At 60.1% G+C, this 24,980-nt stretch overlaps 2 protein-coding genes across 3 annotated transcripts; both read left to right on the top strand.

The window, feature by feature from the left end:
- Positions 1 to 356: 356 nt before the first annotated feature.
- Positions 357 to 6,769, top strand: COLEC11 (collectin subfamily member 11; the record flags this gene model as incomplete). 2 transcript variants are annotated; one of them, XM_081101329.1, is made up of 6 exons in its annotated part: positions 357 to 541; positions 3,921 to 3,992; positions 4,771 to 4,842; positions 5,110 to 5,163; positions 6,002 to 6,097; positions 6,378 to 6,769. In XM_081101329.1, exons 1-6 carry the CDS (start codon positions 424 to 426, stop codon positions 6,767 to 6,769), a joined length of 804 nt encoding a protein of 267 aa, XP_080957455.1. In that variant the 5' UTR covers positions 357 to 423. The 2 variants fall into 2 exon arrangements, with proteins under 2 accessions (XP_080957455.1, XP_080957454.1); XM_081101328.1 differs by having other exon boundaries at positions 6,360 to 6,769.
- Positions 6,770 to 11,024: 4,255 nt separating this feature from the next.
- On the top strand, positions 11,025 to 24,491 carry ALLC (allantoicase; the record flags this gene model as incomplete). The annotated part of the gene is made up of 11 exons (XM_081101211.1): positions 11,025 to 11,114; positions 12,085 to 12,135; positions 12,508 to 12,595; positions 13,254 to 13,379; positions 14,508 to 14,587; positions 15,931 to 16,063; positions 18,416 to 18,571; positions 18,902 to 18,975; positions 19,488 to 19,596; positions 23,494 to 23,618; positions 24,148 to 24,491. 11 exons carry the CDS (start codon positions 11,025 to 11,027, stop codon positions 24,352 to 24,354), a joined length of 1,239 nt encoding a protein of 412 aa, XP_080957337.1. The 3' UTR covers positions 24,355 to 24,491.
- Between the last annotated feature and the right edge of the window lie 489 nt (positions 24,492 to 24,980).

Below are 24,980 nucleotides of genomic sequence, written 5' to 3'. Positions count from 1 at the left end.
AGAAGAGAGCCTGGCTGGCGTGGCTCCGTGGTTGAGTGTCGTCCCATGAACCAAGAGGTCAGGGTTCGATTCCCCGTCAGGGCACAGGCCCGGGTTGCAGGTTCGATCCCCAGTGTGGGCCACGCAGGAGGCAGCCCAGCAATGTTTCTCTCTCATCAATGTTTCTCTCTCCCCCCTCCCTTCCTCTCTCTAAAAAAAGGAATAAAAACGTGTGTTTTAAAAAAAGAACTAGAAGGGAACGTTGGGTAACACCTCAGGACGGACACAAGCGAGAGAGAGACCAAAGCCACGCGGGCCTCCCCCAGCAGCGCCGCGCCCTTGGCCCGCGGGGTGGCCTGCACGCTGTCTTCTCTGTCCTGCTTTCGGAATTCCCGGCACTGTTTCCCCTGCTTCCTCCAGGAGCCAGTGCCGCCCACACTCAGGATGGGGGGGCAGCTGGCCCTCATCAGCCTGGCCTTGCTGTCGCTGGTCCTGCCTGCTGACTCTCAGCAGACGGCGGACGACGCCTGCTCTGTGCAGATCCTGGTCCCTGGCCTCAAAGGTAAGGCTCCCTTCCCAGGGGCTCCTGTGAGCTGACAGTCCCCAGTCCCGAGTGCCAGGTCCCGTGCCGGCTCAGGTCTGACCTCGGTGGGTCTCAGTGTCCCCCTCTGAAAAAGCGAGGGTGGAAAACACAATGCCCACGGCCTGTTGGGCCAGGACCTCGGTGATGGGGAGTCATTTCTGTGCAGCTGGGCGTCTGCAGGATGTGAAGGCCGCTGACCTTTGTCCCAGGCTCTGCACCCAATGTGCGAGGCCCCCCACCCCCGCCGGTCGCACAGCTCCGCAGCCTGAATCTCGTGCTTCCCGGGAGCTCCTCTTCCTTCTCTTAGAAATGCAAACGCTCTTGCTCCTGTCGCTTATGTCTGCGGCCTCCCTCCTGACAGAGCAAGCCCTACGGACCCGCAGGGTGGGCGCCAACCGGGGGAAAGCCACCGTTTCTGCAAAACACGCGATTCCAAACCTGTGACCCCGGCAGGACCAGCTCCACGTTCCAGGGCCCAGCGGGTCCGGCAGTGAGTCCCATGTGGCCCTGCTCCCCAGGGCTGCAGCCGGAGCCCTCGCCCAATCCCTGGGTTTACATGGCAACATTGTCTCAGTGGGTGTATATGGGACATTGTCTCATTGGGTCTATATGGGACATTGTCTCATTGGGTCTATATGGGACATTGTCTCAGTGGGTCTATATGGGACATTGTCTCAGTGGGTGTATATGGGACATTGTCTCATTGGGTCTGTATGGGACATTGTCTCATTGGGTCTGTATGGGACATTGTCTCATTGGGTCTATATGGGACATTGTCTCAGTGGGTCTATATGGGACATTGTCTCAGTGGCTGTATATGGGACATTGTCTCATTGGGTCTGTATGGGACATTGTCTCAGTGGGTCTATATGGAACATTGTCTCATTGGGTCTATATGGGACATTGTCTCATTGGGTCTATATGGGACATTGTCTCATTGGGTCTATATGGGACATTGTCTCATGAGGTCTATATGGGACATTGTCTCATTGGGTCTATATGGGACATTGTCTCATGAGGTCTATATGGAACATTGTCTCATTGGGTTTATATGGGACATTGTCTCATGGGGTCTATATGGAACATTGTCTCATTGGGTCTATATGGGACATTGTCTCATTGGGTCTATATGGGACATTGTCTCATTGGGTCTATATGGGACATTGTCTCATTGGGTCTATATGGGACATTGTCTCATTGGGTCTATATGGGACATTGTCTCATTGTTTCTATATGGGACATTGTCTCATTGGGTCTATATGGGACATTGTCTCATTGGGTCTATATGGGACATTGTCTCATTGGGTCTATATGGGACATTGTCTCATTGGGTCTATATGGGACATTGTCTCAGTGGGTCTATATGGGACATTGTCTCATTGGGTCTATATGGGACATTGTCTCAGTGGGTCTATATGGGACATTGTCTCATTGGGTCTATATGGGACATTGTCTCATTGGGTCTATATGGGACATTGTCTCATTGGGTCTATATGGGACATTGTCTCAGTGGGTGTATATGGGACATTGTCTCATTGGGTCTATATGGGACATTGTCTCATTGGGTCTATATGGGACATTGTCTCATTGGGTCTATATGGGACATTGTCTCATTGGGTCTATATGGGACATTGTCTCATTGGGTCTATATGGGACATTGTCTCATTGGGTCTATATGGGACATTGTCTCATTGGGTCTATATGGGACATTGTCTCATTGGGTCTATATGGGACATTGTCTCATTGGGTCTATATGGGACATTGTCTCATTGGGTCTATATGGGACATTGTCTCATTGGGTCTATATGGGACATTGTCTCATTGGGTCTATATGGGACATTGTCTCATTGTTTCTATATGGGACATTGTCTCATTGGGTCTATATGGGACATTGTCTCATTGGGTCTATATGGGACATTGTCTCATTGGGTCTATATGGGACATTGTCTCATTGGGTCTATATGGGACATTGTCTCATTGGGTCTATATGGGACATTGTCTCATTGGGTCTATATGGGACATTGTCTCAGTGGGTCTATATGGGACATTGTCTCAGTGGGTCTATATGGGACATTGTCTCAGTGGGTGTATATGGGACATTGTCTCATGAGGTCTATATGGAACATTGTCTCATTGGGTCTATATGGGACATTGTCTCATTGGGTCTATATGGGACATTGTCTCATTGGGTCTGTATGGGACATTGTCTCATTGGGTCTGTATGGGACATTGTCTCATTGGGTCTATATGGGACATTGTCTCATTAGGTCTATATGGGACATTGTCTCATTGGGTCTATATGGGACATTGTCTTATTGGGTCTATATGGGACATTGTCTCATGAGGTCTATATGGAACATTGTCTCATTAGGTCTATATGGGGACATGGTCTCAGTGGGTCTATATGGAACATTGTCTCATTGGGTCTATATGGGGACATTGTCTCAGTGGGTCTACTCTCACAGCCTGTCAGTACCATGGGCTCAAAGAGGCGTCGTGGGCTCCCCGGGGGAGCGGTCGTGGGCTCACCGACATCTTTGTTCGCTGCAGAAGAGGTGTCCTGAGATCTGGGAACGCCCACAGCCCTCCCTGCCTGTTCCATGCATCCAAGTGTCTCACCATCTGCCTTAGCAGCTGCCCTGCGCCTGCTGGCTGGGCCCAGAACTGCCAGGGCAGCCGAGACAGACGCTCTTTGCTCATGGATGTTTGTGTGGTTTGCAGGAGGCAAGCGCCTAGTAAATGCCGAAGGCACTTCCTTTATTTCTTTGGGAGGAGAGCAGTTTGTGGATGATGCGGGGAGCGAGCCGGTCGGCTGAAATGTGCGCCTCTGCTGCCAGAGAAGCAGCTCCTCGCGGAGAACTCCAGTGCAGCAGCCCGATCGACGCCTGGCAGAGGGGGACGCGGAAGGGCTGCCTGCTCTCCGGGGCAGGGCGGAGTGCATGGGAGTTTTGAGCGGAGAGGTTTATGGAAATGCTGGCTGGGGTATCACCCCTGGGGCTTGGCTCTCTGCTGCCCCTGAGAGAAGCAGATGGTGAACATTTCAAACCCTGAGGCTCAGCACGGAGCAGAGCTGGGCACCAGCCTTTGTTCTCAAGAAGCACTTCCAGCCCTGGCTGGTGTGCCTCAGTGGATAGAGCGTCAGCCTGAAGACCAAAGGGTCCCAGGTTTGATTCTGGTCAAGGGCACATGCCCAGGGTTGTAGGCTCGGTCCCCAGTAGGGGGTGTGCAGGAGGCAGCCAATCCATGATTCTCTCTCATCATTGATGTTTCTCTCTCTCTCTCCCTCTCCCTTCCTCTCTGAAATCAATAACAATATACTTAAAAATAAGTAAATAACTGCATGTGGCTTCTCCTGCAGGGGACGCTGGAGAGAAGGGCGACAAAGGCGCTCCCGGACGGCCTGGGAGAGTGGGCCCCACAGGAGAGAAAGGTACCTTTTCGGCCCCTCAGACTCCGCACAGGGCGGCGGGGGAGAGCTGGTGCACATGGCCGTGTGTATGGTGTGTGTGTGTGTGCATTTGTGAATGTATATGCTTGAATATGTTGTTTGGATTGGTGTATGTATGTATTTGTGTATACTAGATATGTGTGTGTGTAGGCATGTGTGTATATGTGTGTGCTTGCATTTATGTGTAAAGAATGTATGTATAGCATGTGAATGTGTGTAAATGAATGTGTGTGTGTGAATGAATGTGAGTATGAGCACATGAGAGTGTGTGTGAGTGCATGAGAGTGTATGAATGTGTGCGTGTGGTTGCGACTGTGTGAGTTTGTATGAATGAGTGCATGAGAGTGTGTGAATGTGTGTGTGAGTGTGAGTGCATGAGAGTGTGTGTGTGAATGTGTGTGTGAGTGTGTGTGAGTGCATGAGAGTGAGTGTGTGAATGTGTGTGTGAGTGCATGAGAGTGAGTGTGTGAATGTGTGAGTGTGTGTGTGAGTGCATGAGAGTGAGTGTGTGAATGTGTGTGTGAGTGTGTGTGAGTGCATGAGAGTATGTGAGTGTGTGTGTGAGTGCATGAGAGTGAGTGTGTGAATGTGTGTGTGAGTGTGTGTGAGTGCATGAGAGTGAGTGTGTGAATGTGTGTGTGAGTGTGTGTGAGTGCATGAGAGTGAGTGAGTGTGTGTGAGCGGGTGAGTGTGATGCTAACGGGAGGGACATGGCGCCACCTGTGCATCACCGACCGACCGATCCCGTTGCTTCCTGCAGGGGGCGTGGGCGACAAGGGGCAGAAGGGCAGCATCGGCCGCCACGGGAAGATCGGTCCCATGGGCTCTAAAGGTACCTCCCCGCGCTGCCTCGCGTCCCGCCAGGCCCGCGCCCGCCCGCTGCTCTGAGGACGATCGCAGACCGTCCGAGCTGCCGGAGTTCATGCCTGTCCCTGTGCGCTGGGCACGTGACACGTTCTATCCCCGTGTGCGCCCGGGGGTCGGAGTCACTGCTGGCCGGGCCCGTGGCAGACGGTCTCTGGTGACGCGTCACACGTGGAGGACACAACGTGTTCACTCGTGGCTCACGCCCCGCCTCTGCCTTGCTTTTCCTTTTCAGGTGAAAAGGGGGATTCGGGCGACATGGGGCCCCCGGGCCCCAGTGGAGAACCAGGTACGGCAGGGCCCCGGGCTGATCAACTTGCATAAAAACGCGATTCTGACAGCAGCTCCCGACCCGGACCTGCAGGCAGCGGGGCACCGTCTCCCGCACCCAGACTCGCGCACGTCCTCCTGGGACTGCAGTCTGCTCTCCCCGGATCCCCCACAGTCTGCTCAGACACCCTGACCAGAACCACATGGCCTCTCCCCACACAGCCCTCTCGGGGTGCCCCGGGCCCCCCTTCCTCTGGCCACCAAGCTTCTGAGAAAAGCTCGTCTGAGCTTTCGGGGTCCTTTCTCCATTCCCATGTCCTTGCCCCCCTCCGTGGCCCCTCCCTCACGCCACGGCTCGCGACAGTTCCCGAGTCTACCCCTGGCCAGGCGCCCCCTTTACCCCAGTCCCTCTTCACCCCAGTACTCCCCCCTGCAACCTGGTTCCGCCACCACCATTGTTCTCAGACGCTCCGGCGCCTCCCGGGTCACTGCCCTTAGCCAGGCCCATCGTCCTCTCGCCTGGGCCTCAAGGGCTGCGGAGTCTGTCCACTAACATTTGTGTTTTGGGACTGACTGTGGCTACTTCCTTCTTTTCTTTTTTAAAATGCATATTTCTTTGGTTTTAGAGAGAGAGGGAGAGGTAGAGAGACAGAAACATCGATGAGAGAGAAACATGGACCGGCTGCCTCCTGCACACCCCCCACTGGAGATGAAGCCCACCACCCGGGCCTGTGCCCCGACGGGGAATCGAACTCTGACCTCCTGGTTCATAGGTCGATGCTCAACCCCTGAGCCAGGCCTGCCTTCTTTTCCGAGCCCCACCCTTGGCTCAGCTCCCTAACAGCCCGGTCCCGCAGGTGTCCCCTGTGAGTGCAGCCAGCTGAGGAAGGCCATCGGGGAGATGGACAACCAGGTCACCCAGCTGACCTCGGAGCTGAAGTTCATCAAAAACGGTAGGTGCTTCTCGGAGTCCTCTCTGTCCCCTGCCGTCCCCCTGCCCCCCTCGGCCCCCAATCCCCGGGGACCCAAGGGTCACGTGGCTCCGTGGCGCGTGTGAGAGCCGCCCGCCGTCTGTGCGCGTGCCTGCACCGAGTGTGCTCGCACCGAGCGTGCCTGCACTGAGTGTGCCCGCACCAAGCGTGCCCACACCAAGTATGCCCACACCGAGCGTGCCCGCACCGAGTGTGTTACAGAGAGCCAGTGCTCACTTTCCAGCCCTGCCCTCCCCCGCAGCTGTCGCCGGCGTTCGTGAGACGGAGGGCAAGCTCTACCTGCTGGTGAAGGAGGAGCGGGCCTACCTGGACGCCCAGCGGGCCTGCCAGGGGCGCGGGGGCGCGCTGGCCATGCCCAGGGACGAGGCCACCAACGGGCTCCTGGCCGCCTACGTGGCGCAGGCCGGCCTGGCCCGCGTCTTCATCGGCATCAGCGACCTGGACCGCGAGGGCACCTTCGTGTACGCCGACCGCTCGCCCATGCAGACCTTCCACAAGTGGCGCGGCGGCGAGCCCAACAACGCCTACGACGAGGAGGACTGCGTGGAGATGGAGGCCTCGGGCGGCTGGAACGACGTGGCCTGCCACCTCCCCATGCACTTCCTGTGCGAGTTCGACAAGGAGCACGTGTGAGGCGGCGGGGGGGGGGGGGGGGGGGGGGCGGGACCGTCTCCGGGCGGGTCCGGGCGCAGCTCGTGGGGGACGGGCTGTTTGTGCTGAGCCCCAGCCGTGCCGTGTGCGGGGGGCGCAGCGTCTCCCTGTCATGTCCCAGCGCCAGGGCTCGCCCCGTAGCCAGGGGTCCCCGTGCGACTGCCGCTCAGCAGGGCTCGCTCGCTCTATGTAAAGTGCATCTCCCGACGTCACCGCCGGAGCCCTGCCCGCGTGCGGGTCCCGTGACGCTGCTTCCGGCCCCGGGGGAGCCCCTCCCTGGCCCGTGTCTCTGTAAATGACCAGCACGCTGCCGCCTTTGCCCAGTAGGGACGCCTGTGCTTTGCTGCGAACCCGGGTTCAGGAACGAGGAATAAACTCTCTGCACCAACAGCTGAGTGTGTGTTCTGACCTCACCCAGGAGCGAGGGCATTGCCCACTGGTTTGGGGTGGGGTGGGGAGGGGGCAGGGAGGAGAGAGCAACATCGATGCGAGAAAGTACACCTACTGCTGGCCTCCCACACATGCCCGACGGGGCCAGGGATTGAACCTGCAGCCCGGGTGCGTGCCCTTGGCCAGGACTCGAACCCGAGACCCTCCCATCTGCAGGCTGACGCCCTGTCCCCTGCCGGCACGGGCCAGGCCAGGGCCATTCTCTGAATTTCTCCAGCAGCCGGATTCGTGGCCTGTGGCCGGGCCACGGGTTACCCAAGACGTAGCGGCTTTGGGAGAAAAATACCCGTGTCCCTTTCCCTCGTTCCGGGCCTGACTGGGCCCTCGCGTGGCGCCGGCAGGACTCAGGTCCTCTGGCTGCTGGACAGACGGACCGATGGACGCCTCATCCCTGGCCCATGGCCTCCCCTCCCGGCAGCAGCGCAGTGAGCCTGGCCCAGACCCCGCTTGGCGACCTCAGGGCCCCCTGGCCACACTGCCGCCCAGTGGCGGGAGCGCGACACTGCAGTGACTAAACCGCCAAGCAGCAGGCTGCATGGATGCTGGGGGGTGGGGGTGGCGTGTTCAGAGAGAGAGAGAGAGAGAGAGAGAGAGAGAGAGGAGGGAGAGGGGGAGGAGGAGGGGGAGAAGGGGGAGGAGGAGGAGGGGGAGGGGAGGAGGGGGAGGGGGACGGGGAGGGAGAGGGAGGAGGGAGGTGCAGGGAGAACCAGGGCAGGCAGGGGAGGGGTCCCCCGTTCAGAGCATCCTTGGGCTCGGTCCGTGATCTCAGCCTCAGAACAGCATGTCCCCAGGGGCAGCACCCACAGGGCACACAGAGGATGCAACAGGAAAAGGACTGATGTGGGAAGATGAGCTCCAGGCGTGGTCCTGCATCTGGGTCCCGATGCCCTGCTGCCCTGGGCACAGCTCTGTCGCGGTGGAGGTGAGGGCAGGTGATGGGAGGTGAGGGCAGGTGAAGGCGGGTGACGGGAGGTGAGGGCAGGTGAGCACAGGTGATGGGAGGTGAGGGCAGGTGAGCACAGGTGATGGGAGGTGAGGGCAGGTGATGGGAGGTGAGGGCAGGTGAGGGCAGGTGAGGGCAGGTGATGGGAGGTGAGGGCAGGTGATGGGAGGTGAGGGCAGATGAGGGCAGGTGAGGGCAGGTGAGCACAGGTGATGGGAGGTGAGGGCAGGTGATGGGAGGTGAGGGCAGGTGAGGGCAGGTGATGGGAGGTGAGGGCAGGTGATGGGAGGTGAGGGCAGGTGATGGGAGGTGAGGGCAGATGAGGGCAGGTGAGGGCAGGTGAGCACAGGTGATGGGAGGTGAGGGCAGGTGATGGGAGGTGAGGGCAGGTGATGGGAGGTGAGGGCAGGTGAGGGCAGGTGATGGGAGGTGAGGGCAGGTGATGGGAGGTGAGGGCAGGTGAGGGCAGGTGATGGGAGGTGAGGGCAGGTGAGGGCAGGTGATGGGAGGTGAGGGCAGGTGAGGGCAGGTGATGGGAGGTGAGGGCAGGTGATGGGAGGTGAGGGCAGGTGATGGGAGGTGAGGGCAGGTGAGCACAGGTGACAGGAGGTGAGGGCAGGTGATGGGAGGTGAGGGCAGGTGAGCACAGGTGACAGGAGGTGAGGGCAGGTGATGGGAGGTGAGGGCAGGTGGGCACAGGTGACAGGAGGTGAGGGCAGGTGATGGGAGGTGAGGGCAGGTGAGGGCAGGTGAAGGTGGGTGACGGGAGGTGAGGGCAGGTGATGGGAGGTGAGGGCAGGTGAGGGCAGGTGAAGGCGGGTGACAGGAGGTGAGGGCAGGTGAGCACAGGTGAAGGCAGGTGAGGGCAGGTGGGCACAGGTGACGGGAGGTGAGGGCAGGTGATGGGAGGTGAGGGCAGGTGAGGGCAGGTGAGGGCAGGTGATGGGAGGTGAGGGCAGGTGAGGGCAGGTGAAGGCGGGTGACGGGAGGTGAGGGCAGGTGAGCACAGGTGAAAGGCAGGTGAGGGCAGGTGAAGGCAGGTGAGGGCAGGTGAGCACAGGTGACGGGAGGCGAGGGCGGCTCGGGCCGGTGGGTGCCGTGTGGCTCTCTAGCGTCTGGTCCCTGCTGCACCGGGACTCAGACATGGCTCTCCCAGCTGCCCCCTCCGTGTGGGTGCCCCCTCCGTGTGGGTGCCCCCTCCGTGACTGTCTAGGACAGCACACCCACCATGCTTCCTGCAGGGGAGGGTGGCAGGTGAAGGCCACCAGGTGTGACCCAATTCAGGTCAGCAGATGGGAGCCAAGGGCTGGGGCGTTTTTTTGTTTGTTTTTTTATTGATTTTTTACAGAGAAGAAGGGAGAGGGATAGAGAGCCAGAAACGTCGATGAGAGAGATCGATTAGCTGCCTATTGCACACCCCCCACTAGGGATGTGCCCGCAACCAAGGTACATGCCCTTGACCGGAATCAAACCTGGGACCCTTCAGTCCGCAGGCCGACGCTCTATCCACTGAGCCAAACCTGTTCGGCTGGGGCGTTTCTTAGCTGCAGACAGGAGAATCCAAATCCAGCAGAAAGGGGCCGGCCAGCGTGGCTCAGTGGTTAGCCTCGACCTATGAACCAGGTCAGGGTTCAATTCCCGTCAGGGCCCAAGCCCGGGTTGTGGGCTCCATCCCCAGTGCGGGGCGTGCAGGAGGCAGCCGGTCCATGATCCTCTCTCATCATTGGTGTTTCTCCCTCCCTCCCTCTCCCTTCCTCTCTGAAATAAAAAATAAAAATGACAACAGCCAGCGCAAACCAGCAGTCAGACACGAATGCTCTGACTGGAACCATCCATCCCTGCGTAGGTTCTATGATAGACTCGCATCTCATTGGTCACATTGCATAATAGGGTTGCACCTGATTGGTTAGTTCTTGGGACCAGAAATCCTTATGTCCAAGTACAGGCATCCGACTGTTTAGAAGTCACTTTGGAGCAAAGAGGGCAGGTAATTATTATTATATGTTTTTGTAAATCAATCAAAATTAGAGCGATTTTCTGGTCAGATTGGCCGCAGGCTTTTCGACCTTAATGTGTGCCGTGAGCCGAAGGAGGAGCTGTCTCCTGGGGCAGGTGAGCCTTCCGGATGCCAGGCTCCCTCCGAGGGACGCCTCGGGCAGGGGCAAAGCGCAGCCAGGAGGGGCCGCCATCAGGGCCTGGTGCCCGCGCCCCAGGTCATGTTTGTGACAGGGACGGGCCAGCCACACCCTCCACAGGAGCCTCTGGCAGGGACTGCGGGGGCGGGGGGGGGGGCCTCTCCAGGGGGGCTGCCCCTCCCTGAGCCCTTGTGACATCAGCGGCCCAGCCAGGCCCCCAGGCTGCCAGGCCTGCATTCTCTCCTGCTGCCCCGAGTGAGCCAATGAGACCTTGGCTGGCGTCTGCAGAGCACGGAATCCGACCCTAGAGCCTGGGCTCCCGGCTGCCGGTGAGGATGCGCTGCCGGTTTATTCACTTATTATTATTTTTAACCTTTATTTTTACTGATGTCAGAGGGGAGGGGAGAGGGAGAGGGAGAGAAACATCCATGATGACAGAGAGTCATGGACAGCTGCCTCCTGCACCCCCACACGGGGATGGAGCCCACACCCTGGGCCTGGGCCCCGACCGGGAATCGAGCCGTGACCTCCTGGTTCACTGAGCGGTGCCTTCTGGGGCTGAAGTCGCCTTTAATTCACCTGGAGGGTCACTGGGTGGAGGCAGTGCCCGTCCACCCGACAGCACGCGTGTTGTTTGAACCCTTCACCCGGCCGGAGCCCACACAGCCGCGCTGACAGAGCCCCCCGCCCCCCTCGCCCCCCAGGAAGCATGGTGGACTCTCCCAGGGAGGGGAAGCTGGCCCGGTCTCCGGACTTCGTCCAGCTGATCGACATGGCGTCCGAGTCCGTGGGAGGCAAGGTGAGCAGGTGTCTCTCGGGAGGCCGCGTGGGGACCACCCACTGCGAGAAACTAGTTGGAGCTGCAGGGCCCCTCCCGAGGGCGCCCCCGCCCCCCGCCCCAAGTCCCCGTGGAAGGGAACGCCAGGGGCGGCCTTGCCTGACGTTTGACAAAGGCCATCTTGCACCTTGAAGAGAACGCACTGTCCCATGGGGTGCGGGCAGCCCAGGGCAGGGGCCTCCGTGTGGGAGCCCTGGAGGCCTGGCCACCACACCCTGCAGGGAGCCAGGTCCCCGTGGCCAAGGCAGGAAGGCCCAGCGATGGGCGGACTCGCTGAGGTCTCAGGAGCGCGCAGGGCGCTTTCTTAGTGCAAGTTAAAGCACCCCCGGCCCCCCACCCCCACCCCCTCAAAATGCCCTGCTTTGCCTGCCGGCCTGGCTCAGGGGTTGAGCATCGACCTATGAACCAGGAGGTCACGGTTCGATTCCCGATCAGGGCACAGGCCCGACTTTCTTTCTGCCTTTTTAAAAAATATTTTTATTGATTTCAGAGAGAAAGGGAGAGGGAGAGAGAGAGAAACATCTATGATGAGAGAGAATCATTGATGGCTGCCTCCTGCACGCCCCTCTGAGGATCGCGCCTGCGACCCGGGCCTGTGCCCCGACCGGGAATCCAACCAGGGACCTCTGGGTTCATGGGTCGATGCCCAACCCCTGAGCCGCGCCGGCCGGGCAGCTGCCTATTTTGTGGGAAGTTAGTGCCCTGGTGTCCAGATGGTGAAGGGGACGCAGCAAAGCGGGGGAGGGGAGACGGAGGGGGCGGCAGGGGTGAAATCGAGACACGTCCCAAGCGCCGAGGCTCAATGGCGCGTCATTTCTCTTCCCCGGGGCCCTTTCACGCGTTCCTTCTGTGGCTCGTTTAGCTTCACAGGGCACGGAACGAAGTGGTTTTGAATGTACGGTTCTTTTGTCTTCTTTCTTTATTTGCCTAGATTTTGTTTGCAACAGATGACTTTTTTGCTCCTGCAGAAAACCTGATAAAGGTACGATGCACGGGAGCGCGGGGCTGGCGGGCAGTGGGCTGCGGGCCCGGAGAACGCACACCCTCCCGGGCAGGGGCGGGGTCACGGGCTGCCCGCGGGAGCTGGCGTGAGGACAGCACACGCGTGTAGAAGTCAGCGCAGACTCGGGATGCGACCGGAGCTCGGGGGCCGCGGGGCGTGAGGGGAAGTTCCTGAGTTGCTCACCCACTGCCCCCCGCGCGTGGAGGTCGGCATCCGCGCTGGGGAGAAAAGTGGAACGCAGCTTGCTTTTTGGGGAAAACGTTTACCTGCTCAACAAGCGGAGGGCAGGACGTGTTTCTTTAAAACAAAGCACGGATGTTAGTCACTGACCCGCCGGACCTCTCGGCTTAGAGTGACAGCCCGCGGTTTGAAGAGCACAAATACACGGAGTTTGGCAGATGGACGGACGGATGGGAGACCAGACGCAAGAGGACTCCAGGTGGGCGGACTCTCCCAGGGAGGGGAAGGCCGCATGGGGACCGCCGTTGTCTTCCGCCAGCACCCAGAGGTTACGCACGGCTGTGGGGGCGCCGGGCACACGCTGGGTCTGAGTTTTGTTGTGTGTTTGTTTGTTTGCTTTTGTTAATCCGCACCTGAGGGTGATTTTCCATTGATTTTCAGAGAGAGTGGAAGGGAGGGGGAGAGACAGAGAGACAGCGATGTGAGAGAGAGACGTGGATGGATTGCCTCCTACACAAGCCCTGACCAGGGCCGGGACTGAGCCTGCAACCGAGGTACATGCCCTTGATTGGACTCGAACCCCGGACTCTTCAGAGAGCCAACGCTCTACCCACTGAGCCACACCAGCTAGGGCTGTTGTTGTTTTATTGATTTTAGAGAGAGGAATGGAGAGAGAGAGAGAGAGAGAGAGAGAGAGAGAGAGAGAGAGAGAGAGAATCATGGATCGGCTGCCTCCTGCACACCCCCTACCTGGGATCGAGCCCACAACCCGGGCCTGTGCCCTGACCGGGAATCGAACCCTGTTCAACCATGAGCCACACCGGCTGGGCCAGGCATTGGCGTTTTAGTTTCCTTCTGTCACCTGCCTCCCCTGCCGACTTGGACGTGACGGCTGCTCTGTCCTGTGCGCCCCGCAGGTCACGACTGGTGCATCGTCAGGCTGGGGGTCCAGGGCCTGATCCGGGGCCTGGACGTGGACATTTCCTACTTCACGGGAGGCTACGCCCCTCGGATTTCAATCCAAGCAGCAAACCTGGAAGAAGGTGCCGTGGGGACCTCTGACCTGGGCCGGCTCCGTGGGGTCGGGAGGCTCGGCCGTCCCCCTGACCATGCGTTTCCAACCAGACGGGCTCAGCAGCCGGACAAGGCCACTGGGCCGCCACGGCCTTCGAGCTCTGTGATTTCCGACTGTGAACTGAGCAGTGTCCTTGGACCCAGCCTTACCCCCACACTCTCCAGCGGGCTTTCCGGGCGCCCTCCTGCGGGGCGGGGGTGGGGGGCAGGGGGGGATTAGGCTGGGCCCCGGAGGCACGGGCTCCTCAGGTAGACCCGCCTTTCCGGCCCTTCCCCGGCAGCATCTGATGTGGGTCCCGGAAGTAACTTTGGGAAATAAGTGCCATCATGCATGTTACAGACACGTATGTAGGAACATAAGTCATGTCCGCTGGCGAGTTGATGCTAAAAGATGGTGGTGACCGAGGCTCTATCGGAAAGGCAGGGGGAGGGGGCTGGACGTTTAGTGATGATGGGGCGGGGTCACTCTGGGAGCAGGAAGTGCCTAAGGCCAGACGCGCCGCTCTGGGACGCAGGTGCCTCTGCTTCTATTTCTCACGCCTGGTCGGGTGGTCAGGTGGTCAGTCGGCGAGGACGCCCTGGAGGCAGCTCCGGGAACAGCCCCTGCGGGGGGTGGGGGGTGCCCCTGTGAAAGCTCTGGTCCTGGCAGATTCGCTGAGTGTGGCTTCACCTGGAAACAGTACCAGCTTTAGAAATGGCTGCTGGTGTCTCACAGAGAGCGGCTTCCACCGGGCGACACTCCGACTCAAGAGATGCCATTTGTGTTATTTGGCAAAATGACAATTTTCATACCCCCTCTACGAGCACAGGGTTATGTATTTACTTAAATACATATTTTTATTGATTTTAGAGAGAGGAAAGGAGAGGGACAGAGAGAAGCGTCATTGATGAGAGGGAATCACGGATCGGCCGCCTCCTGCACGCCCCGCACTGGGGGCCGAGCCCACAAACCAGGCCCGTGTCCCGACCGGGGATCGAACCGTGACCTCCTGGTTCCTAGGCTGACGATCACCCCTGAGCCCCGCCAGCCGGGCGAGCGCAGATTCTTTTTGATTTTGAACGTGAGCCCTGAACCCTAACGGTCGCTCTCCCTTCAGATAAAGAGCCGGCGATGCCCCCGAGAGGAGTCAGGATGGGAGTGGCTGCCACCGCCGAGGAGCTGGAGGCCGTCGCTAAGGCACGTGGCCGGACCGGGGTCTGTCCGAGGCCGAGGACCGCAGGGAAGGGCCGCAGGCCTCGCTGCCCGGGGGGACGCGCACCCGGCAGGCCGCACCTCAGGCACCTGCCCGGCCTCCTCGCGCCGGTCGGCCGGTTCCTGCGTGGCTTGTGCAGCGGCGCCCAAGAGGGCCGTGGCCGTGGGCGTGAGGGCCGCGCTCCTCACAGGACCCACCCCCTGCCCGTGCCGCCCTCGGAGCCGAACGCAGGAACTGACGCGTAAAGTACTTTTACGGGAATTTGACACGGGGACTTGCTGCCTGATGACTTTAACAAAACGAATAGTTTGGGACTTTGTTTTGGTACATTCTTGGTTTTTTAAATTTTTTTTAATTGATTTCAGAGAGGAAGGGAGAGGGAGAGAGATAGAAACATCAATGATAAGAAGGAATCATGGATTCGCTGCCTCCTGCGCGCCCCCCACTGGGGATGAGCCCGCACCGGGCCTGAGCCCCGACCGGAACCGTGACCTCTCTTTGTTCATCCTCACCGAGGTATTTTCCCGTTGATTTTTAGAGAGAAGGAGGGAGGGGGAGACAGAGAGAGAGAAACATGGATGTGAGAGACTCATCCATTGGTTGCCTCCCACACTTGCCCCGACCAGGACAGGGGATCGAGCCTGCAACCGAGGTACCCATCCTTGACCGGCCTCGAACCCGGGACCCTTCAGTCTGCTGGCTGACGCTCTAGCCACTGAGCCACACCAGCCAGGGCGAACCCGTGACCTCTTGGTTCATAGGTCAATGCTCAACCACGGAGCCACGCTGGCCGGGCAGGGCCCAGGATTGTACTCGAACGTCCGCATCCCCATTCCGGCGGCTCCTTCCTGAGAATCATCTAGGGCAGTGGTTCTCAACCTCGGCTGCACATTAGAGTCACCTGGGAATCTTTTAAAATCCTGATTTCTGGGCCTCATCCCCCGGAATTTCTGTTTCTTGGTTACTAATGTTGTGGCCTCACCCCATCACAAGGAAACAGAATTTCCCAGGATGAGGCCCAGGAATCAGGATTTTAAAAAGACTCCCAGGTGCTTCTAATGTGCAGCCGAGGTTGAGAACCGCTGGTCTAGGGAAGGCATCAGGCCTCAGACCTGGGCCTTCATCCCAGCCCTGCCTGCCCAGCCCGCTGCCGCCCCGGGGCTGTGTCCGGGTATTTATTGCCCTGGGCCCGGACCTTCGTTACTATTTTTATTAAAGAGCTCAGGAGCCTCCATCATTAGGGACCCCCCTCTACCCGCCCCACCACCCAGCCCCGGGAGGGGCCCGCGCTCCCTGCGCCATGGCTAACGCTGCCGTCTCCCCGCAGCTGCAGTCCAGCGACTGGGACTACTTGGTCCCCAGGACAGAGCTGAGACCCGGGAAGCCTGCTTCCGGCCACAACTACTTCCTGGTTAATTCCCAGCAGAAATGGACCCACGTCAGACTCAACATTTTCCCAGGTGAACGGGCGGCCATCTCCACGGCCGTGCTTCCGCGTCTTAACGTCGGCAGGTTCAAAACATCAAATGCAGTCCCCCTTTCTTTAAAAAAATATTCTTACTGATTTTAGGCAGCGCCTCCCTCCCTCCCTCCCTCCCTCCCTCCTTCCCTCCTTCCCTCCCTCCCTCCTCCCCAGCGGCGCTCCCCCTCCCCTTCTCTCTCTCTCTCTCTCTCTCTCTCTCTCTCTCTCTCTGCACTCTTCTCCTCTCTTTTTTTTAGGGCCTAAAGCGGAGGGTTCCAATCACCTTTTTTCCTGCTACATTCATCTAGGACCACTTGTTGAGGTTCTTGAGGCTAAAGCACTCACATTGGCCTCTTGTTGATCCCTGAGAGAGAAAGAATTCCACAGGCCCCTGTAGTTACATTGTGAAATCCCTGCATGAGAGAGAGAAAAAGAATATGTCATTTTTTCCCATGTCTCTAATATTCAGAAATATTCACCCAAGAAAATTGGGGAGAAGAGACAGGGAATGAGGTGGTGTGTGCCTAGCTCCTGAGAAGCCTTCTCAAACTCTGGAAGAATCACAGGGGAACTCCCTGTGGACTAAAAGGCATCTGGTCAGCCTCGGTCTGGAAGAAAGTCTGGGCTCAATAGTCCTTTTCCAGAGAGCAGGTGCCTCTCTTAGTGAAGATGTTGCACCGTGGGCATGTTTTCCATCCCATTCCTCTGACCTCATCCTCTTGGGTTTCTTCTCCGCAGAGCCCATTGGACAGTCGTGTCTCAGACTCAGGCTCAAAAACCAGGTTCCTCTATTTGCTTTAACATAACCCTCCATTGAAAATGAAACCAATTCAGGAAGCAAGACTTGCACCATAAATGGCACCTGTGAATGCTCTGGAAATTAGTCCGTTAGACACATCATTCTCTTCTGAGGTTGTTTTATCTTCCACTAAAGAACTCAGAAACTCAATGGCAACTTGAAACAGAGCCCAATTTAGTCCCGTCATTAGAGCAAGAGGGTCTTCTTCCCCCTGGGCCTCTGTCAGGTTTTAAATGGATGTGGTTTTATTCCCCTTCGCATCTAATGCTGAAACATATCCATCTACAGCAAGACCTCACTTTTAAATGAGGTTCTTGTATTTCAAGAGACCATTTACAGGGGAGAAATCATAGCTCCCCTCTAGACAGAGCTCATGGCGGGAAAGTGAGTCTATTTCTCTCCAAAGATTCAACAAATTCCTACAAAGTGTTGGGCCCAAGCTCTTGGTGGCTAGAGGAGGAGGTGGGGCTCTGAAGGGGCCATGGCTTGCTCAGAGCCACGTAGCTGGGTTGGTGTGTCACCCGTGCACTTTCTTTCTTCTCATCGCGATTGGGTGCTTTCCCGCAAAGTGAGACCCAGACTCTGGTTGGAACAAGAATTCCTGTCCTGTGCTCCTCTGAGATACAGCACCCAAGACAATTACAACGTTCAGCTGTTAAAAAGAAACATCAGCGATGAGAGAGCATGACTGACCGGCTGCCTCCCGCACGCCCCACACCGGGGACCCAGCCTGTGCCCTGACCGGGAATCGAGCCGTGGCCGGCTGGTTCCTCGGTGGACGCTCACCCCCTGAGCCGGGCCGGCCGGGCGTCACCTTTCCTTTCTTGGTCGCTGGGACCTCAGCACGTTAGGGTTGGCGTTTGCCCTTCATGTTCTCTGGGAAATTCTCCTGTTAGGCCTCATCCACAGGGACTGGTCGGACGTGATCAGGTCCGTCGGATGTGAGGGAACGCAGCTGTGAGGCCGGGCCTCTAGGACCGATGGCACAGGCGTGCGCGCTGAGGAGGGTGTACACAACCCTACTTATTTCCCCGCATAACAGCCGTACTGTCAGCCACACACCGAGCAATCCGCCCATCAGACCGGGCACCCAGTGCTCGTCGCGTGCGGTGTGAACGTGTGGTGCACGTGTCGCCCGCACCAGAGGCAGCGGCAGCACATCTTTGTCGTCTCAGAGAGAAACCCCATGCCCGCCCCTGCCCCCCTCCCGCCCCAGCCCCAGCAGCCAGGCACCGCGCTCTGTCTGGAGGGATCTGACGATTCGGACGCTTCGTAGGAGGCTCCGGAGTCACCGGGTGGGGTGGGGGGTGGGGGGCGGCGACACCTCACCTGGGAGGCAGGCGGGGGCCCGTGAGGGAAGGAGACAGCGCTGGAGGTGAGGGGCCCTCTGAGGGCACGCCAGGCCAGGGGAGACCGCAGGGCACCGAGGCCTTGGAGAGGGGGCGGGGGCTCCGGCCAGCGGCAGCCGGGGGTGTGAGGGCTTGTGTGGTCTCTGAGCCTCGAACGGCTGCTTTTCCAACGACGAGCTGACGGGCGCCCCTTCCCTTGCAGACGGTGGGGTCGCGCGCCTCCGGGTGTACGGCGTCGGCCACAAGGACTGGGCGTCCGCCGACCCCAAAGAGCCGGTGGACCTGGTGGCCATGGCCAGCGGGGGCGCCTGCGTGGGCTTCAGTGACGCCCATTTTGGGCACCCCAACAAGATGATAGGTGAGAAGACGCCCAGGGCTGGCGTTTATCCGGGTGTCCGGGCACCAGGGGAGACCCCAGCGTGGTGTGAGGGGCCGCCTGCCGTGGATGAGGCCCGGCGTCCGTGTGTGGGGCCTGGTGCCCTTCCGACGGGAGGCCAGCTGGCTCCGGCTTAAGCAGCTGGTCTGAAAGGAAATGTGCAGCTCCTCACCCCGGGGTGCTCGCGACTTGGCTGAAACACGAGCTGAAGGGGAGATGGCGGCGGCAGCAAGGCCGGGGCGGCTCCCTCCCCGTGGGCGGTCCTCGCGGTTCAGATCGGGCCCACGCCCCTCTCTGCGCTCTTTCCCGCAGGCGCCGGGCAGCCCGAGTCCGCGGCCGACGGCTGGGTGACGGCAAGGAGGCCCGACCGGCCGCCCGTGCTGCAGGTGAGGCGCCCGGCCGCTCGGCCGTGGACCGAAGGGTCTCGGGTTCGATTCCGCTCAAGGGCACACCGGCCGGGCACCCTGGTGGGGGCGCATGCGGGAGGCCACCCGTCGCTGTGTGCCTCACACTGTTTCTCTCTCTCCTCCCTTACACTCCCTCTAAAAATCTACGGAAAACATGTCCTTAGGGGAGGATTAGCCAAAACGAAAAAGGGAAGAGGAGCATGCTGGGAATTTATAGCCATTACCGGCTCCCAGTGATCTCGTGCTGCGTGAGGCATTTAAGAGCCAGGAGGCAGCTGACACCCCGGGTCCTAGAGCCCGTGTGCACGGTGGGAAGTGAAGGCGGTAACACGGCTCCCGCCCACACGGCTCCCGCCGACACGGTTCCCGCCCACATGGTTCCCGCCGACTCGGTTCCCACTGACACGGCTCCCACCGACATGGTTCCCGCCGGCTTCGGGGCGGGTTCTGCCTGGCACCCGCGGGCTCACACGTGTGCCCTTGAATTCCAGAGCGATGAGACCGGCGCCCTCCTCGTCCTCGGCGGCGAGTGGGCTGTTTTCCGCCTCTCACACCCTGGAGTGGTGACCCAAGTGGAAATCGACACGACGCATTTTGAAGGTAAATGTAAAGTCACGAGGAAATGTGTTTCGTCAGCCTGGCCCAGGGCCCTAGCCAGTGTGGCTCAGTGGATAGAGCGTTGGCCGGCCTGCAACTGAAGGGTCCTGAGTTCGATTCCCGTCAAGGGCTCAATCCCCTGTGTGGGGCGTGCAGGAGGCAGCCGATGAATGATGCTCTCTCATCGTTGATGGTTCCATCTCTCTCCCTCTCCCTTCCTCTCTGACAGAAAATATCCCATATCATAAAGGGCTAATATGCAAATTGACCGAACGGCGGAACGTCCAGCCGCTGTGACATGCGCTGATCACCAGGGGGCAGATGTTCAACACAGGAACTGCCCCCTGGTGGTCAGTGCATTCCCACAGGGGGAGCTCCGCTCAGCCAGAAGCCAGGCTGACTGTTGGCGAGTGCAGTGGCGGTGGCCAGAGCCCCTCCCGCTCTGCAGCAGCGCTAAGGATGTCTGACTGTGGCTGAGGCCCGCTCCTCGCGGGGAACAGGCCTAAGCCATCAGTCGGACATCCCCCAACGGCTCCCGGACTGCTAAAGGGTGCAGGCCAGGCTGAGGGGGACACCCCCCCCCCCCGAGTGCACAAATGTCGTGCACCGGCCTGTAGTACACACATATATTAAAAAAAGGCCATGTGAGCAGGTGGAGGGGGCGGGGGCTCAGGACCGTGGGCCTGGCTTCCACTTTCCTGCTGTGTAACCTCGAGTGAGTTGCTGTGATGGTTTGTGTTCTAGTTTCCGTTTATAAAATGTCAGGATTGAATGATGACCTCAAACCTCACAGGAGACTCTTCAATGCTGTGAGCTTTTGACATGGGCCCGGGTCCCACTCAGAAAGGGCCTGTGAGGTGCTCCGTGGTTTGGCCCCTGGATGGAGGCCCTGGGATGGAGGCTCAGGATGGAGGCTCAGGATGGAGGCTCAGGATGGGGGCCCTGGGATGGAGGCTCAGGATGGAGGCTCAGGATGGAGGCTCAGGATGGAGGCCCTGGGATGGAGGCTCAGGATGGAGGCCCCAGGATGGAGGCCCCAGGATGGAGGCTCAGGATGGAGGCCCCAGGATGGAGGCCCCAGGATGGAGGCTCAGGATGGAGGCTCAGGATGGAGGCCCCAGGATGGAGGCTCAGGATGGAGGCCCCAGGATGGAGGCCCCAGGATGGAGGCTCAGATGGAGGCCCAGGATGGAGGCTCGGGATGGAGGCTCGGGATGGAGGCTCAGGATGGAGGCCTGGGATGGAGGCTCAGGATGGAGGCCTGGGATGGAGGCTCAGGATGGAGGCCTGGGATGGAGGCTCGGGATGGAGGCCTGGGATGGAGGCTCAGGATGGAGGCCTGGGATGGAGGCTCAGGATGGAGGCTCAGGATGGAGGCTCGGGATGGAGGCCCCAGGATGGAGGCTCGGGATGGAGGCTCAGGATGGAGGCTCAGGATGGAGGCTCGGGATGGAGGCCCCAGGATGGAGGCTCAGGATGGAGGCTCGGGATGGAGGCCCCAGGATGGAGGCTCGGGATGGAGGCTCAGGATGGAGGCTCAGGATGGAGGCTCGGGATGGAGGCCCCAGGATGGAGGCTCGGGATGGAGGCTCGGGATGGAGGCCCCAGGATGGAGGCTCGGGATGGAGGCTCGGGATGGAGGCCCCAGGATGGAGGCTCGGGATGGAGGCTCGGGATGGAGGCCCTGAGATGGAGGCTCGGGATGGAGGCTCGGGATGGAGGCCCTGGGATGGAGGCTCGGGATGGAGGCTCGGGATGGAGGCTCGGGATGGAGGCTCGGGATGGAGGCCCTGGGATGGAGGCTCGGGATGGAGGCTCAGGATGGAGGCTCGGGATGGAGGCCCTGGGATGGAGGCTCGGGATGGAGGCTCAGGATGGAGGCTCGGGATGGAGGCCCTGGGATGGAGGCTCGGGATGGAGGCTCAGGATGGAGGCTCAGGATGGAGGCTCGGGATGGAGGCCCTGGGATGGAGGCTCGGGATGGAGGCTCGGGATGGAGGCCCTGGGATGGAGGCTCGGGATGGAGGCTCAGGATGGAGGCTCGGGATGGAGGCTCGGGATGGAGGCTCGGGATGGAGGCCCTGGGATGGAGGCTCAGGATGGAGGCCCGGGATGGAGGCTCAGGATGGAGGCTCAGGATGGAGGCTCGGGATGGAGGCCCTGGGATGGAGGCTCAGGATGGAGGCTCGGGATGGAGGCTCAGGATGGAGGCTCGGGATGGAGGCTCAGGATGGGGGCCCTGGGATGGAGGCTCAGGATGGAGGCTCAGGATGGGGGCCCTGGGATGGAGGCTCAGGATGGGGGCTCAGGATGGAGGCTCGGGATGGAGGCTCGGGATGGAGGCCCCAGGATGGAGGCCCCAGGATGGAGGCTCAGGATGGAGGCTCAGGATGGAGGCCTGGGATGGAGGCTCAGGATGGAGGCTCGGGATGGAGGCTCGGGATGGAGGCCCTGGGATGGAGGCTTGGGATGGAGGCTCAGGATGGAGGCTCAGGATGGGGGCTCAGGATGGGGGCTCAGGATGGAGGCTCGGGATGGAGGCTCGGGATGGAGGCTCAGGATGGAGGCTCAGGATGGGGGCTCAGGATGGAGGCCCCAGGATGGAGGCTCGGGATGGAGGCTCAGGATGGAGGCTCAGGATGGGGGTTCAGGATGGAGGCCCCAGGATGGAGGCTCGGGATGGAGGCCCTGGGATGGAGGTGCCCTCTGATAGGGAGGCGTCCTGGCAGATAAGGGGGGGATGGGTGACCATTTCTTCTCGAGGCTGACTGTTAGGACAAAGGAGCTACAGATTTTAAAATTTGTCCACTTCCATAGTAAAAAAAATATTTGGACCAGCACCCCTGATGTTCTATGTATTCAGGTGTCATTATTTAAGAAAGTTCAGAAGAGGTTACTCAGCCTGTTATTTGTTGGTAAATATATTTTTTCAATCCTCACCCGAGGACACGTTTTTATTGGTTTTAGAGAGAGAGGGAGAGAGAGAAACACAGGTCAGCTGCCTCCCGTATGCACCGACTGGGAATCGCACCCACAGCGGGGCATGTGCCCTGACGGGAATCGAACCCGAGACCCCGCGGTGCACAGGACGGCGCCCGGCCAATGGCGCCTCGCCCGCCAGGGCTGTCAGGTGGCAGTTCCATCAGCGCTGTCTCGCCATCGTCTGGTCGTCTGAGTAAATAGAGGCGGTTCATGTCCTCACTGTGGCTGCCTGGCCTTAAAGGGCCGGCTCACGTATTCGCAGCACGTCACGGCCGGCGCAGCTGAGGGGGCATCGCCGTCCACGGCAGAGAGGAGGCCGGTCAGCCGGGAAGTCCGACGGGACCGCGTTCTGGGGGACGGAGGGGTGTCCTGGGGCCTCTGGACAGAAGCTTTTTAAGAAAATGTGTTTTTATTTAAGAGCAGTTGGCGTACGGTCTTCTCCTGGTTATTTAGCTCAGGGCGGACCGCGCAGATTTGACACTCCCATGGCTTTGCCGCGTGACGGCCCCACCAGTGTCTCGTGTAAACTTATCACAATGTTGTTGGCGATGTCCCCCTCCCCCTCCCCCTCTCCCTCCCTCCTTCCCCCTCCCCTCTCCCTCCTGGTCCCATCCCTCTGGGCTTTGTCTCTCTGAGTCTGTTTGTTTTGTGTTTACATGTTTTTCAAATCGATTTTGGAGACAGAGGAAGGGAGAGGGAGGGAGAGAGAGAAACATCCGAGATGAGAGAGAATCATCCACCAGGTGCCTCCTGCCCGCCCCCCACTGGGGACCGAGCCCGCAGCCCCGGCACGTGCCCGACGAGAACCGCACCGCGACCTCCGGGTGCAGGGCCCACGCTCAGCCCCTGGGCCGCGGCCGGCTGCCCCGTGTCGGTGGAGCGGTGCCGAGTGGGAAAGCCCCTCTCCTGTCCCCACAGGCAGCGCTCCCGCCAGCTGCCGCCTGGACGGCTGCATCCTCACGGCCCAGGAGGAGGAGGACATGGCCCGGCAGCAGTGGGACCTGCCAGGCCACCGGTGGAAGGCGCTGCTCCCGGCCACGAAGGTGAGGCCCCAGGCTGTGGCCGCCTTGGCCCGCCTCCTGCACCGCGTCCCCAGCCCGTCCGGCCCAGGCCTCCCGCCCCCTTTAGCCGTCACGCACGAGCCTTTCAAACGGCAGCTGCGCGTTTATGTGATAAGAAGCAGGGCTCCAGCCCTGGCCAGTGCGGCTCAGTGGAGAGGGTCCCAGAGTCACCTCCAGTCAAGGGCACGGATCTCAGCTGCAGGCCCCTCCCTGGCCCGGGCCCTGGTCAGGCGCGTGCAGGAGGCACCCAATCGATGTTCTCTCTCACGTCGATGTTTCTCTGTCTTTCCCTCTCCCTTCCACTCTCCCTGAAAAGAATAGCCATTCTTCATAGCTTTGCGCATCTAACAATCACGTTTTGTAAATCGCGTACAAAGAACCCCCCCCCCTCCCGTCTGCAGAGCCGTGTTTCTCGCTACATGACCCTTAGGGGGTAACTAGCCGTAAGGGGGTGCACCCAGGGCTGCGCTGGGCCGCCTGCCCCTGGGTCTCAGGGCCTCGCCGTCCCCAGCTCTCTCCCAACGCAGCCCAGGTGTTCGACAGCCTGACGCCAGAGCTGCAGGACGTGGTCACCCACGCACGGCTCACCATCTGCCCGGACGGGGGCGTCGGCCGCCTGCGGCTCAGGGGCTTCCCCAGCTCCATCTGCCTCCTGCGGCCGCGGGACAAGCCCATGATGAGGTTCTCGGTGAAGGCGGGGTTCCGGTCCAGCCTGTAGCCCCGCGGCTGCCGGCCGCACACGCAGGGACCGCGTCGCCGTCTTTGAAGCGCTTTCAGCCCCTGCACCTCCAGAAGCTCCGGGCAGTTAATCTCCGATCGGCAGCGTCCTGGCGGTTGAATAAAGTGGTCACACACACAGGCTGTCGGGGTGATGCTGCGGGAAGAGTGGGCGGGAGGCCTGGCCGGAGGGCGATGGGCCGGTCTGCAAGGACGACGTCCCCGTTGGACACCGCGGACACTGATGGTGTCCGCACGCCGTCGGTTCTGTGTGGGCCCAGCGGCAGGACAGCCCGGCACGGCCGGCATCTGTCACTAAACTGTTTCTACAAACGGAACCGGACACCAGGTCTCCTGGATACTTTGTTTCAGATGCTCAGTTTCATTGTTGCTAATTGATGACTCGTGGCGTCTGTGGACACCAGTGGCCGGGTGCCCCCGCGACGTGGCTGGAGCATGGAGCCAGCCCTGCAGAGTGAGGGGCAGATGGCAGACAGTTCCCTAGGAACTGCCCCACCGGGGGGCCTTAGGAGGAGGGGGAGGGGGAGGAGGGGGAGGAAAAGCAAGAGGGGGAGGAGGAGGAGGGGGAGGGGGAGGAGGGGGAGGAAAAGCAAGAGGGGGAGGAGG

The sequence above is a fragment of the Myotis nattereri genome (assembly GCF_964212035.1).
Source record: "Myotis nattereri genome assembly, chromosome: 10".
Taxonomy (NCBI): domain Eukaryota; kingdom Metazoa; phylum Chordata; class Mammalia; order Chiroptera; family Vespertilionidae; genus Myotis; species Myotis nattereri.
Note: the sequence above shows the minus strand (reverse complement) of the source record. Positions and strands in the feature narration are given on the sequence as shown.